The 15754-nt window shown below is 43.5% G+C and overlaps 1 protein-coding gene and 1 pseudogene across 1 annotated transcript in view; one reads left to right on the top strand and one right to left on the bottom strand.

Moving 5' to 3' along the window:
* Positions 1 to 15754, bottom strand: part of LOC136875003 (suppressor of lurcher protein 1) — a 1553195-nt gene that overhangs the window by 189061 nt on the left and 1348380 nt on the right. Inside the window, exon 8 of the mRNA XM_068227855.1 lies at positions 551 to 774. Within this exon, the coding sequence (XP_068083956.1) occupies positions 551 to 774 (224 nt within the window). The remainder of the gene's footprint in view (positions 1 to 550; positions 775 to 15754) is intronic.
* Positions 7957 to 8075, top strand: LOC136875195 (5S ribosomal RNA; annotated as a pseudogene).

Genomic DNA, 15754 nt, shown 5'->3' with positions numbered 1-15754 from the left:
TACAGAGCTGTGGAGGCGTGGTAGATCCGTGATCAGCGGTAAGCTGGAGCTCAGCCTATTCGGATGGTCGGTGAGAATACAGAGCTGTGGAGGCGTGGTAGAGCCGTGATCAGCGGTAAGCTGGAGCTCAGCCTATTCGGATGATCGGTGAGAATACAGAGCTGTGGAGGCGTGGTAGAGCCGTGATCAGCGGTAAGTTGGAGCTCAGCCTATTCGGATGATCGGTGAGAATACAAAGCTGTGCAGCCACGGTAGAGCCGTGATCAGTGGTAAACTGAATCTCGCTCTGTTCAGAGGATCGGTGAGAATACATAGCTATGGAGCCACGGTAGAGCCGTGGTCAGCGGTAAGCTGAAGATCACTCTGCTCGGTTTGTCGGTCGGAATACAGAGCTGTGGAGCCACGGTAGAGCCGTAGCCACTGGTAAGCCGAAGCTCACACTGCATCCTCCGACGTATTTAAATTTGATACAGTTGCGCTGTTGAACTTTTTGACAAGTGTTTTCAAGTTACTAATTATAACATAAGATGAGTAAGTGAAACTTTCTCACCTATCGCTGGGCTGTCACTCGTAGTGACATCTCCTGGCTGGAACTGGAAGCTCGCCTTGAACCCCTGTCCAGGCCACTCGGAGTTAGCTATGAACTCTATATAGAGGTCTGGTCCCGTTGATAACACCTCCAGCTCCGAGCCCTCATTGCAGAGAACGGTAATAGCAGGGGCTAGCGAGCTGCGGCCGTCGTACACCTTGATCACGTCAGCTCGGTTCAGGCAACTGAAAACAGAACATTCGTGATTAAAACTTAAATACACGTCATTCACATAAATATTTGAGAGAGAGAGAGATTTATTAAAGAAATAAATCATCCGTCCTCCAATGAGGGTGGCCATTTGGATCCGGAATACAGTTTCAATTTCAATGGAGTTTAAAAATATCAAGAAATGAAAATTTAATCGTTGAAGCTGTTATCTTCTATTTTCCCAGGGTTAGTGGGGGAGAAATGTCAATCACGTTCTCAGGTAGATGGAAGTGAATGATTTGCAGAGAGTCCCTCAATATCTGTATTACTATTTTTTCTAACTCGCAGAATGGAACTTTCAAGTTTTGTAGGAAGTTCGATGTCGGACTAGGGAGGGCGCCTCTTGCTCCGAATAGCAGGCCACGGACAATCCACCGATCGATAGGTATTTTATACTTAGATGAAAGGTAAGGCAAGCATGGAAAATAAATAGCTTGCTCTTCTAGGTCTACATTCCGAGCCTGATCCAGGTCCCTTTCAAAGCGAATGGTGGGATCTAAGACCATCGCTTTAATGTCCTCTCTGTTGATGGCTACGATGTCCGCCCTCCGATTAGAGTCATCGGTAGAGACGCAGTGAACCTCCTCGTGCACCTGTCATCCACGCTGTCTCAAGTCTTGAGCAATCGACGATCTGCAAAGAACTGCATAACCTCAGAAGTAAAATATTCTAGCTGATTAACATCACCATTTTGCATGATGTTTGAAATCCTATCCTCCCAAATCTTCATAGGATTACCATTTTCAGTTTCATGATCAGCGACCATTGGGTGTCTTCTGTCAACTGTAAGCATTCCCCAACATTCGTGTTACTAGCATATTGTGTTGTGATTCTATTTCTCCTTTTCTCAGGGTGAGCTTTTCCTATGTGAATATTTACTCCTAATGCCGACTTACAACATTTATTACAGATAGGGCATGGAATTTCGTCACCTGACTGTGAATTAACGTTAGGCATTTTAATTTAGTATGTTATTTTAACGTGGCAGGGGTGAATATTATTTTGTTTTTCATAGAGTTACTACGGTAGATATCAGAGCAGTAAGTATTCTTAGCGCTGAGTCAATGGTAGTTTTGAAAATATAAGATGGTAGTGCATTATAACTTCCAAGATTTGGTGTCGTTTAAGTTAGCCTGCCTCGAGAAGAACAACGTGCAAGCAAGCAATAAAATAAAGATGGCTGTTAACTTCAGCACTAAATTAGCTTCACAATTAAACGAAGAAGAATCTCCTAGCAGGAAGATCGCATGAGACGGACAACACTATTATTTACGTAGAACATATTTTTGCATCCTAATTTTGATTAAATGACATTACGGAAGTCATAATTTTCGTGATCGGCATTAGTATCATACGCTAATCATACGCTAATCATACGCTTATAATAATAATAATAATAATAATAATAATAATAATAATAATAATAATAATAATAATACGTTATTTTCAAAGGAGCGGCCTTGCCAAAGTGGATTTGAAATGGGCTCCTAGAGAATTTCGCCGTTTGAACGTAATATAGCAAACATTACATCGGAACGGCCCTTCTGTAGAGTGAATTGCCATGTGTTTCTGGAGATCTTCTCGTAAATCAGACGTGCTTTTGCATTCCTGACATGTATGCGCCTTTTCACCAGAGGAGTGAATTAGCATGTGTTTCTGGAGATCTTCTCGTAAATCAAACGTGCTTTTGCATTCCTGACAGGTATGCGACTTTTCACCAGAGGAGTGAATTAGCATGTGTTTTTGGAGATCTTCCTGTAAGTAAAACGTGCTTTAGCATTCCCGACATGTATACGACTTTTCGCGAGAGGAGCGAATTAGCATGTGTTTCTGGAGACATCCTCGGAAGTAAAACGTGCTATAGCATTCACGACAGGTATGTGACTTTCCACCAGAGGAGTCAATTAGCCAGTGTTTCTGGAGATCTTGTAGTGATTCAAACGTGCTTTGGCATTCCCGACATTTATGCGACTTTCCACCAGAGTGAAGGAGTGTATGACTTCTAAAATGATGTTGCCGTCTAAACGTTAATTTACATTCTTGACCTTTGTACGGCCGTTTTCGAGAGTGAACGAGCTTGAGTAAACGAGGTTAAGCTAAAATTTGTCCCCGAAGATAATTTTTCTGATCAAGCGCAGCCTTCCATTCCGTATTGTGTCTTTTATTACAGTATATGACTTCCGAGAAGAAGAACGGAGCACCCTTTCTCCGATGTGCAAAGTTAATTCTGCACCATTCCGCTCACTCAAATGTATTCTCCTGGCTTGTCCGTGGTTCTGTCAACTCTGATTTGGTTTCTTCTTTCAGAGGCTTTATTTCTGATACAAGTTCAAAATTTTCCTCCAACAGGTTCTCCTGGGTTGATTCTGATTCTGTTAGCTTTGATTTGGTTTCTTGTTCCAGGTAGTTGGTTTCTGATACAAATTCAAAATTTTCAAGTGAAGAATGTGCTTTTCCTTCAAGCAAGACTAGTTCCTCTTTGATCTGTACTTCCAGGTCCATTTCACACTGCAAATGAAGTAGTAGAAGGTGTTGAGATTGTATATTACTTCCGCAGAATTTTCACGGCAAAATGTTCGAGGTTGTGGACACAGTGTTTAAGTGATAGAAATCACAATTCGTTAATGCAGAATATGTGAATGAAGTAACACAATTAACGGAATCAAACTGTACAACGTATCGCGATATAGCCTACATTGACGCGCAATTTATTTATTAGTTATTTATTATTTATTAGTTATATTTTTTATAGTTTGCTCTACGTCGCGTAGTCACAGACAGGTCTTATAGTGACGAAGGGCTAGGTGTGGGAAGGAAGCGACTGTGGCCTTAATTATGGTATGACCCCCAGCACTTGCCTGGTGTGAAAATAGAAAACCACGGCAAACGGTCTTAAGGCTGCCGGCAGTGGGGTTTGAATCCACTATTTCCGGAATGCAAGTTGAAAGCGACGTGACAGAAACCGCTCAGACACTGATTCGATTCTTTCGTTCCTAAAGTAATGTGTGATCATGACGAAAATATCTTAAGATTATTTAGAAATACAAAGTCGAAATATGATGTTTTTTTTTCAACGCTTTGCACCTATATAAAGATATCCTGCAGTCATTAAAATATGCTACTCCCACATTGCAGTCTTAGGGAATGTGCTTGCTTTGAAAGCTCTGAGATAAACGACATTTTTAGAGCTGATTTTACTTTCACCGTTTAGTGTTTACGCTTCACTTCGGCTAATTTGCAAGAAAAGAATTTTAAAAAATTGTTTTCTCTGTTTGGTGAGAGGCTCACATATGATGTAGGTATATCACCGAGGCCCACATACGGGCAATTTGTGTGTTGCGTGACTTTCATTTCACAGTGATCGGTGGTCACTCAATCGTACTTTACATCAAACTGGGAGATTCCTCGAAACCTCAAACACTGATTCGACAATTACGATACGGTAAAACCGATGCAACAATGACCAAGTAAGAAAGCTACACTAGTGTCCAAAAGTTAAGCATAAGTTACGAGTAAGCATGTCAACAGGAAACAGACAGCAAATCGCACGACATATGTGCCTACCAACCTTACGTGTTCGCTCTGTGTAGGAAAGGAGTGTTCGCTGCTTTGACTAGCGGTGTAACCGCAAGGTAAACACAGCCAGTGCCTGCGCCTCATATTCCTTCAGTTGTGTTTGCCCTGTTATAGTGTGCGGAGTGTAGCCTCGTGGTGAACGTGACAACATAATAGCACAGCGACGCCATTTGGACCCCGTTTTGCAGGGTTGAATACTCGGCCGCCTGGAAGCAGGCCAGACACAGTCCGAAGTCGCCGTATCCTTGAATGTGCCACAAAGTGTCATTTTCGGGCTTTGGAGACGAATTCGGGACACATAAGACGTTAGTCGTAGGCCATTACCAGGTCGATTAAGGGTAACAACCCCACAGCAGGACCGATATCCAGTCTTAATCGCCCGACGAAATCGGAGTGCACCTGCAAGAAAATTGTCGGCGGAGCTTGCAGCCGTCTCAGGAGTTGCAGTTTCCCGGCAAATTGTGTAGCGCAGGCTCAAAACAGCAGGGCTGTTTGCCCGACGTCCAGCAGTGTGCGTCCCGCTCACTCCAGCACAGAGACGGGTCCGTGTACTGTGGAGCCGTCAACATCGAAACTGGACCATGAATGAATGGAGGCATGTGCTCTTCACAGATGAATCCCGCTTCAGTTTGCAGAACGATTCCCGTGGCATATTAATCTGGAGAGAACCGGGTAGCCGATACAACCACAGGAACATCTTGGAACGGGACCAGTATGGTGGTTGTGGTGTCATGTTGTGAGGCGGCATCATGATGAATGGGCGTTCGGACCTGCACATCTTCATGGGTGGTCTAAGAAACACTGTTAACGTTCGGATATACAAGGATGAGGTACTGAGACCATATGTTCGACTCTTCAGAAGTGCGGTTGGTCCAGACTTCCTCTTAATGGACGGTAATGCCCGACCGCACCGCACTGCTCTGGTGGATGAATTTCTGGCTGGGGAGGACATTCATCGCATGGACTGGCCAGCGAGGTCCATTGATCTGAATCCTATAGAACATTCCTGGGATGCATTGGGGAGACGAATTGCATCCCGTCAACCTCCACCAAGAGACCTCCAAGACCTTCGCATTGCCCTTTCGGAGAAAAGGGATCAACTGCCACAAGAGCTCTTGAACCATCTGATAGAGAGAATGCCACGTCGCTGCAAAGCATGTGTGGCTGTTAAGGTTAACCATACACCCTATTTGTTGTGGAAGACATGGCCAAGTTTTGTTTGTTGTTGTCAAAATTGTACATTAGTGATCAGAACCTTTCTGACACTGTATTTTTGGACAAGTTGTGTGACATATGGTGTGTGAGTCAGCTTCCGTTTGTTCAGCAATCCCTCTGACATTCCTATCAGGCGGTATGGCCTCGTTTAGTGATTATGCTTAATTTTTGGACGCTAGTGTAAGAGACATCGCAGATCGGATGAAGGTAGACTCTGAAGGTACCTGACTTGCCCTCAACGCGTTTGAAGTAATATCACCCAGAGAACGGAGATTGGTAGTGTACGTTATCACCCATCCTAAATTTCGCCTAGCTCTGTCGGTAAAGAAAACGGTACGTTGGAAAAAAGTGTCGTGAAAAATATCTAACTTGTCATAAATGACCAGTAGGACAGGATTTAAATACATATTTGCGAATGAGAACTCGATAAATAAGTTTATCAAGCTAAAACATAAGATTCGGAAAGGAAGAAAAGTCGCCAATAAATCAACACAAACATTTACAAAGTTATTACAAATAGTCACGTAGTGACTTCTGGTAACAAACCCGGTTAATAGGAAGTTCTTAAATGGAATATGATACAAGTTTCTGCTGTACAGCAACGCATCACCAGATAAATTTCACCGACCTGGTCATAGGCCTGGATGATTATCGTCCAATTACATGAAGCTGAAAAAAGATAGATTCGCACTCAAATGGGCAAGCTAAATTACTCCCAACAAGTCGGGACACAAGAAAATTATACAAAATCACTGGTTTGGTACCGGCCCTATGCTGTCCCAAAATGCCACAGACTCTAACATGGATTCCGACCCCGTGACCAATTGAATTGAGGAACAGAACTTCACATCCCTGAAATAGCATGCGGACTAACATCCCTTGACAATCACAACATAATGACACCACAAAACAAGACATAAGGTCAACAAGCAAAACCACGCACAAAGGAAGACATAAATATTTACACTGGTCGCGATGGAGAGAGCGGGGATCGCTTCCACAGTCTGTCAAACACAGGGTAGTCATTGGGCTGCGTTCCAACACAGCATTCTCCCCGGTTCATGTTTTCAAACATGAAATCAGCTGGCTGCAGAGGGAAAAGACCATCTTGGCTTCCGTTGCTCAGACAACCATGCCCGTGCTCCACCCTCTCGAGTAACCTTGGCTGTGTGTTACACTCTCACTCGAGCCTGGTTCTCAACCGAGGACACAAATGTATATCGCTGCTACCTGACAGGAGATCCTCGGAGAAGGTGAGGGGGGTTGGCGGCCGTTGCCTAAACTAGGAATTGTGCCGGCATTCGCCTAGTTCAAGAGAATGGAAAACCACGGAAAACCATTCTCAGGACAGCTGACGGTGGAAACCAGTCCCACACCGTCTCTTGAAGGCAGAGCCGACCCAGCCATACCCCGGTTGGTCGGTTGGAGGGCAGAGATGAGAGACCACGGACTAACCGTGGCCACTTGTATGTCGAAGCCCACTCTGCACCCGCAGACGCACTTTGTTTGTGCACTACCTTGTTAGCCTTCGTTATACAGTAACACATTTGAGTGATTTAAATGCTTGTTTGCAAGGCTAAAGTGAGTTGTTCGGCGCTATGTTGGACATGTCCTGCTTTCTACACGGAATTTTAATCTTCGAAAAACAAATACAGGAGAAAGTCTTTTAAGATTTCCCATCTTTAAAAGCTCGTGATTTGTCCGATTGTAAAACTGAAAGTTACTGTGAAGCACTTCGACATTTACACAAACAATTCGAAAATCTACTTAGAAATATCGAATACATTTTTTTTTACAATTTGTTTTACGTCGCACTGACACAGGCGGGTCTCATGGCGACGATGGGATAGGAAAGGGCTACCAGTGGGAAGCAATCGGTCGTGGCCTTAATTAAGGTACAGCCCCAGCAATTGCGTAGCGTGAAAATGGGAAATCACGGAAAACCATTTTCAGGTTTGCCGAAAGTGGGGCTCGAACCCACTACTCCCGGATGCAAGCTCACAGCTGCAAGCCCCTAATCGCACAGCCAACTCGCCCGCTATCAAAGAAACGTCACCGGATTTAGTCATTCTTTGAACACCCTTTTCGTAAAGAAATTAGAGCAAGCTCCAGTTATTTTCAAAGAGAATGTAAGGCTTTCAGTTTTGAAAGATAGGTGTTAGAAATTTTCTTGGGTTTTACAAGAATGGAGTTTTCGCGTACCCATGCACTGGCATGAAAATTAGTAATATTTGTTCAATGATGCAATGGAAGCGATGTTAACGCATTCATTCCGCTCAGATAATTTTCCCTAACATAAACAGGTTTGTGAAAACAAATATCCAAATATTCTAAATTCAGTTTTATTTTTCTGTATTATGTTTTAATTCAACGGCTATACCATGTTGAATACAGCGGTTCTCGTCCGATCACCGCAGTTAAACAACATTGGTTGTGGTCAGTACTTGAGTGGATGACCGCCTGCGAGCACCACGTGGCGTTCGCTCAGTTTCTTCTTGTCGGCCCCCCGGTGAAGCTGTAGCGTGTCTGCCTCTTTCCCGGAGACCTCGGGTTCGATTCTCGGCCAGGTCAAGGTTTTATACTTGAATCTAGGGCTGTTTCGAGGTCCACTCAGCCTACGTTATTGCAATTGAGGAAATACCTGACAGTGAGAAGTCGGCCCCAGTTCAGGGAGCGACGAATACGTCCCAGTGGATTCATTGTGCTGACCACACGTTATGCAGTAACACATTTGAATGATTTAAATGCGTATTTGCAAGGCTAAAGTGTGGTGTTCGGTGCTATGTTGGACATGCCATGCCTTCGAGACGAAATTTTTAATCTTCTGGTTGAGCAGCGGTCGCTTGATAGGCCATGGCCCTTCGGGGCTGTTGCGCCATGGGGTTTGGTTTGGTATTATGTTTTGCAACTCATTTTTGTAGCCTCTTTCCTATTCACTCGCTATCTCTCTCTATCGGGGCTTGGTGGCTTCAGCACGACTCCTTTCAGCCGTGAGAGTCTGGTGCTGCCACGGGCCCTTAACGGTGGCTACACTCTTCGAAATGGCCTGACCCAGGAGAATAATGAAGTCAACCATGGAAGGTAAGGGAAGTGGAGGGAGGCTAGGACGACAGTGGCTAAACTCGATATTGGATGATCAAATTATAAGGGGTGTGAAATTCAACGAAATCTTTGACCATGCTGCACATAAAGAAATTTTGACACCCTTAGTTAAGTCACAGAGAAATTTTTGTCTTCGTAATTGTTGTTCTGCTATGGATCTAACATCGCACAATACATCATTGGAAGTTTTCGGCGACGCAATGATGGGAAAGGGATAAGACTGGGAAGGTAGTGTCCGTGGCGATAATTAAAGTGTAGGCTACCCGCTCTTCCGGAATGCAAGCTCACATCTAAGCGACCCTAAGCACACGGCTAACTCGTTCGGTTGATAACACAGCAGTGTAGAATGGAAAACGTATGTAGCCTATGTATGCATGTATTGTGGCTACTCCAACCACTATTCTTATACCTTCACCTCTTTCACACAATATACATAACATTTGTTTGAGCGCCAGTTGCTTTCTAAGAAAAAACAACAAAATTCGGTAGAGCATACCTCTTATCTCAATTATCTCAAGGCGTGAGGTGATAAACTCACACATCTGGCAATATACAGGGATATGGATCAGGACAATATTAGATTACGGTTGCATTTCCACAACTGAGGATTGTACTTGGAAATAGAATCACTTATTATAATTAAAGCTGAGTTTATGACTATAATTTACGTCACAATGAACAAGCATTTACGTATTTCAATTTAAGAAAAAAATATATATTGTGAGATTTGCTGTTACAATCAAAGAGAACATTTAATTTAAACAAAGAAAGCTATTGGCATGAACTTGAAGTGAAATATGACATCGCCGCTGATTTCTTTCTTCTTCATGTTATTAATGCATAACATGTCTGATGCTTTAATTACCTGATGTCTGCTCACACCGCTGTTGAACTTGAAATTCCTGGAAAAACCAATGAGCTGAAGTCGGGAGACGTCTGCTGTTATCTTCTTATGTAACCGGGAGTTGACCTACATTCCCCGTACGAGCGTAGTAATCTCCAATGTAGTTACGTTCACTCAATAGATTGTAATAAATTTGAAAATATTATTGAAACACCTTGTGAAGTCCATCTTCACAAGTAAATGATATTTCACTACAAGCATAGTACCAGTCTCTACTCGGATACAACCACTACTCGTAGACCTCTTCGATGATTCCAAAACCTCTTAAAACACACCTTTTAGCTCTGACCACCACTCTAAGACCACTGAATACCACACTTCCTTCACTTCTTCCATCCATTTGATCGCTCACATCACCGTTGCATCGACTTTTATAACCTCGTGATGACCACTCCTCTCCCTAATCTCTGGTCATCCCTTCCACCTCAACATACCGTAGCTGGCGAATACAGACACTTGGTCGAAATCACTTGCCCACGCACTGATGCCATCAGTCATGAGTCGTATAAGCTTGCCTACGCGGACTACGGATGACTACCTTGCATGTGTCAGCGGGAAACCTACTTGCTCAATACATTCTTGGTTAAACACAGCCTCGATTGCAAAATACTATGCCAGCTCATCTGGCCAGAGTTACAAGCCACAGCATGACAATTAGAAACCAACAAATCTCACTTCTTAATATACAGAATAATTACAAACAAAATTCACTTAACCTATGATGAAATACAATAATATGCGTGATACCTAATTATTACAGTATAAATGATGAGCAACAGAATATAAAATCTAATGAATCGGGTTAATAATAATAATAATAATAATAATAATAATAATAATAATAATAATAATAATAATAATAAATACTGAATGGAATCTGTAACCCTGTTGTACGGTTACGGTATGTATATATGTATGTTCCCCTGCAGGTGGGATTGATACGTGGAATCCCATCCCTTGCCTTTCGTAAGAGGAGACTTAAAGGGTTTCTTGGGCTTTCAACTTGGTAGAGTGGGTGGAAGACTACGGTTCCCCACCTGTGTATGGCATTGCTTCCGCGTACTTTTATTATTTCATTTTCACGCCCTTCGTTACCTCCCCTTTTCTTCTACCGATTATTCATTGTTCGAAGTGCTATTACTACTACTAAAAACGTTTCCATTCCTCCCCTGAAGGAGGAGGCGGGCCTCTTAGATGGTGACGCCATCTCTCAGGCCAGGTGAAGGTGATGCTCGGAGAAGATGAGGGGTGTTGGCGGCCATGACCTATACTAGGAACTGTCCCTGCATTTCCCTTAGTGCTAGAAAACCACGAAAAACCATTCTCCGGACAGCCGACAGTTGGGGCCAGCCGTGAGACGCAGTCCTGTCCCTTCTCCCGAATCCAGAGACGTAGAGTCACGGGAGAGCCGTGGCCACCCCTCCTCTGCTCGGTTGGCCGGTCGGAGTGCAGAGCTGTTGGACAACAGAATAGCTGTAGGCACTGGTGGGCCGAGACCCACTCTGCATCTACCGACTGCGTTCATTATCTGTCTATAAATGTTTTCATTCCCCATACTATAGGGATGGAGTGGGCACCCTCGAGGGTTACGCCTTCTCTCTGGCAAAGAGATGCGGGCAGGTTGAAAAGGAGGTGAGGGATTGAGGAGTGGGGTAAAGGATGTGAGGTAAGAAGGAAATGGGGTTGGGGTTTTGGCCTATGGACGAATTTCTTTAATGCATCAATTGGTTTACAGGCATTACATAGTCATATTTCTTTCATCCTGTTGTTCGTTCTTTTTTTTTCTTTTTTTTCATAGTGACACTATATCGTTTACAAGTTAGAAGGTTGACATGATTGAAAGACAGGAGATCCTTCGTTTAAGTTGACCAGTACGTAAGTAATTATCGAAGGGAGAAATGGGAAGGTGGACGGAATGTACATTACTATATTCACCGACGCTTCGAGGTGTCAGACCTCTTCCTTTTACCTGTATGATTCGCGTTAATTACAGGATGGTTGCCCAGTTGTGCTTCCTCTTAAAACAGTCATCACCACCATCAGCATATTTATGAATGAAAATTAAATCATTAAGGTACTTGATCTCGGTGCAGGGGGAGCAGAGGGCTTCTCTTGAGTACACAGTATTATCTACAAAAAGAGAGAGAATGGTGACGCAGTACACAACACTGGCGAAACTTATTACACTTCACCGCTATCTGGGGGAACATTTTTATGATGTCACTCGAGATTTAATGGCCCATCTGAGGAGTGGAAGATAGCGAGTAGTTCTGTCTCGCCCCTCTCATGTAATGGAGCTGTTCTGCTGTGCGTTTGTAATTAAGAAGATTCATTAGCAATGAGTGTTGCAGGATCATAACAATTAGAAGAGCTGTATGCAGTAAAGCCTAATGAAGATGAATTGGACAACAGACCAAATGATCTGTCTTCACTCTTGGAAAAATGATTATTACTCTTCCTGTGACACAATGGTTCAGCTCTTTATTGTTCGATAACTCTAGTTGCTTCCTAAATTCAGTATTGTCTGTTAGGTAATCATCGATTGAGCTGGCTTCTCGGTTTGGGCATTGAAGTTGTGAGTTTGCATTCGTTAGAGAGTGGGTTCGAACCCAATTGTTGACAGCTCTGAATCTCGTTCGTTCTGTACCTTAATCCTGCCCTATCCCATCGTTTTAATAAAACAAGTCTGTATCGGTACGACATAAAAGACGCGATACAGAGCGAGTCGGCCATGCGGTTAGGGGCATACAGCTTGAGCTTGTATTCTGCAGACTGTGGGTTCTAACCCTAATGTCGGCAGCCCTGAAATTTGTTTTTCGTGGTTTCCCATTATTCACACCAGGCAAATGCTGGATCGATTCCTTAACTAAGGCCACGGAAGCTTCCTTCCCACTTCTAGCCCTTGCCTATCCCATCAACTCAATAAGACCTATCTATGTCGGTAGGACGAAAAGCAACTTGTAAGGAAAAAAAAAAAAAAAAAAAAAAAAAACTACGTCAACGGAGGTTGCCTATAGTTCATTACCAAGACAGTTGTATATAATTGTGTGGTTTTAAATTATTTATGTTTTAGTTTGAAACGGTCGTGTGATGTAGGGGTAGTATGCCTGTCTCGTACCTGGAGACCCCGAGTTCGATACCCGAACAGGTCAGCGATATTTACCTGGAATTGATGGCTGGCTCGAGGTACACTCAGCCTACGTGATTATAATTGAGGTACTGTCTGACGGTGAGATAGTGGCCCCGGTCTAGAAAGCCAAGAATAACGACCGAGAGGATCTGTGGTGCTGACCACATGCCACCTCGTAATCTGCAGGTCTTCGGGCTGAATAGTTATTTGAGTGGTAAATTAAATCCAAGTAATTATGCTGAGAATCAACCTGGAAGTTATAGACATTGCTGTTCTGGAGAATTAAATTCAGCAACGTAAAGTAAAGGGGGTTGTTGGACTTGAAATAATACAGCTGTGTGTAATATTGAATATTTGGTTCATTTTTTATGTTTGGCCAACCGCCGTAGCCGTGTTGAAACAACGGATCCGGTGAGATCTCGAAAGTTAAGCAACATTGGGTGAGGTCATGATTTGGATGGGTTGCCACGCACTGTTTAGGATTGTTCTACAGCGCATGTGTACAGTTAATGGGGTAAACTTGATTTAGAGGTTACCCATTATAATGCTTTATTTAATAATTTTATTATTGTTGTTTCTTACATGTAGTTCGAGAAACACGTAATCATTCTGATAAATGGAACCAATATAATACGTAAGACTGTAATTGTCCGCCTCTGTGGTGTAGTGGCTAGTGTGATTAGCTACCACCCCCGGAGGCCCGGGTTCGATTCGCGGCTCTGCCACACAATTTGAAAAGTGGTACGAGGGCTGGAACGGGGTTCACTCAGCCTCTGGAGGTCAACTGAGTAGAGGTGTGTTCGATTACCACCTCAGCGACCCTGGAAGTGGTTTTCCGTGGTTTCCCACACCTCCTCCAGGCAAATGGCGCGATGGTACCTAACTTAAGGCCACGACCGCTTCCTTCCCTCTTCCTTGTCTATCCCTTCCACTCTTCCCATCACCCCCACAACGCCCCTGTTCAGCATAGCAGATGAGGCCACCTGGGCGAGGTACTGGTCATCCTCCCCACTTGTATCCCCTGACCCACTGAAGCTCCAGGACACTGCCCTTGAGGCGGTAGAGGTGGAATCCCTCGCTGAGTCTGAGGGAAAAACCGACCCTGGAGGGTAAACAGATTAAGGAAGAAAGATTGTAATTAGTATTTTTATAGTTAATCAAATGTATAATAAACTAGATTCAATGTAAACCATTTCTCCGATAGATAATAATGGAGGAGCGGAAAGGAACTGGCCACCCTACCGCACGTAAACTCCGGGTCAGGCACATCTCTGCGGAGGTTCGGACCCACCTTCGGGCAGAATAAAACCCTTACCCTTAACTTACCTTGATGTTTGAATTTTTTAGCACAAGAAACGCGGAGGATTTTTGAGTGATCTTCAATCATCATGCTCCAAGTTTAATAATAAATAATGATATTTGTTTTACGTCCCACTAACTACTCTTTTACGGTTTTCGGAGACGCCGAGGTGCCGGAATTTAGTTCCGCAGGAGTTCCTTTACGTGCCAGTAAATCTACCGACACGAGGCTGACGTATTTGAACACCTTCAAATACCACCGGACTGAGCCAGGATCGAACCTGCCAAGTTGGGTTCAGAAGGCCAGCTTAACCGTCTGAGCCACTCAGCCCGGCTGCTCCAAGTTTAGGGCTCATGTTGGCCGTCAGTCTTAGTAACTTAAACTGTAACGTAATACTTGGTAGTGATCGGTTCGTGACAGTCGTAACTCATTCCGAATCAATGAAGAGTCCATATCGCGTAACATGTATCCTGGGCTGTTATCACGCCGACGGACGGCCTTAATTATAGCAAGAGTCCTGCGTTCGGCGCACGAAAACTGAACTACCGCGAGTCAAGGTGGTTTAACATGCGATCTCACATGGAAGTCAAATAAGACGGACTCCCAAGGTATGTTGTCGGTCATCCTAAATTTCAAGGAATGGCTTTCAATTTAAATATCCCTTCAGGCAATAAATAAAGTCACATCCTGAAAGCGTGTGATCTCATTTTATTTCAATCTGTTAACTGTTAACACTCATTAATTTCCTAAGGCCATCAAATATCAGGTTTTCATTCCAAGTAGTTTGGTTATCCAAAGACTCACAAGTCATGCTATCAAGTAATGAAATGAAATGAAATGGCGTATGGCTTTTAGTGCCGGGAGTGTCCGAGGACAAGTTCGGCTCGCCAGATGCAGGTCTTTTGATTTTACTCCCGTAGGCGACCTGCGCGTCTTGATGACGATGGAATGATGATGAAGACGACACATACACCCAGCCCCCGTGTCAGGGAAATTAACCAATTAAGTTGTGGTTAAAATTGCCGACCCTGCCGAGAATCGAACCCGGGACCCCTGTGACCAGAGGCGAGCACGCTAACCATTTAGCCATGGAGTCGGACCCAGCAAGTGATAAAGCGCTCTTAAGCGGCCCTGTAAAGAAGAGTCTAATACGAATGCCCTCGAAAAAGCCGAGCTAAATTATAATGCGACATAAATTTCCTTAAAGGGTTAAATATGTAGATAAATTTGGAATTCAATGGGACAAATTTGGGTGGATTTTATTTTATAGTAAGACGAATCATGTGTTTGAATAATTACCAATGGATGTGTTCTATTAATTTCCAACTTGTTTGAACAGTAAGAAAAGACCCGGCAAGCAATCGATATGAAATCTGCCACCTGGGTCATAGACCTAAGCGCAGGTCAGTGGCGATTGATAGATACTTCTCATTGTTATTCTAATGTACAACGAAGACCTTGATTATTAGAAACCTATTGTACCGGGCGGTACACCTCCACGACGCAAATTCAAATATTGCGCCAGTTGAAACTCCTCTACAGGAGAACGCCTGAACTTTAACAAACTATATTAATTCAATGGTTTCTCGAAAGACGTCACAACAGAAAATTTGGTAATTTTGAAGTGTCTGAAAGGTGTCTATTTCGACTTGTGTTTGTTTCCTCTGGATCAAGAAGTTTGGACGTTCCCTAACAGATGTCTCTACAAAAACTATAATAACGCACTCC

Source organism: Anabrus simplex, chromosome 5, assembly GCF_040414725.1.
Source record: "Anabrus simplex isolate iqAnaSimp1 chromosome 5, ASM4041472v1, whole genome shotgun sequence".
Taxonomy (NCBI): Eukaryota; Metazoa; Arthropoda; class Insecta; order Orthoptera; family Tettigoniidae; genus Anabrus; species Anabrus simplex.
Note: the sequence above shows the minus strand (reverse complement) of the source record. Positions and strands in the feature narration are given on the sequence as shown.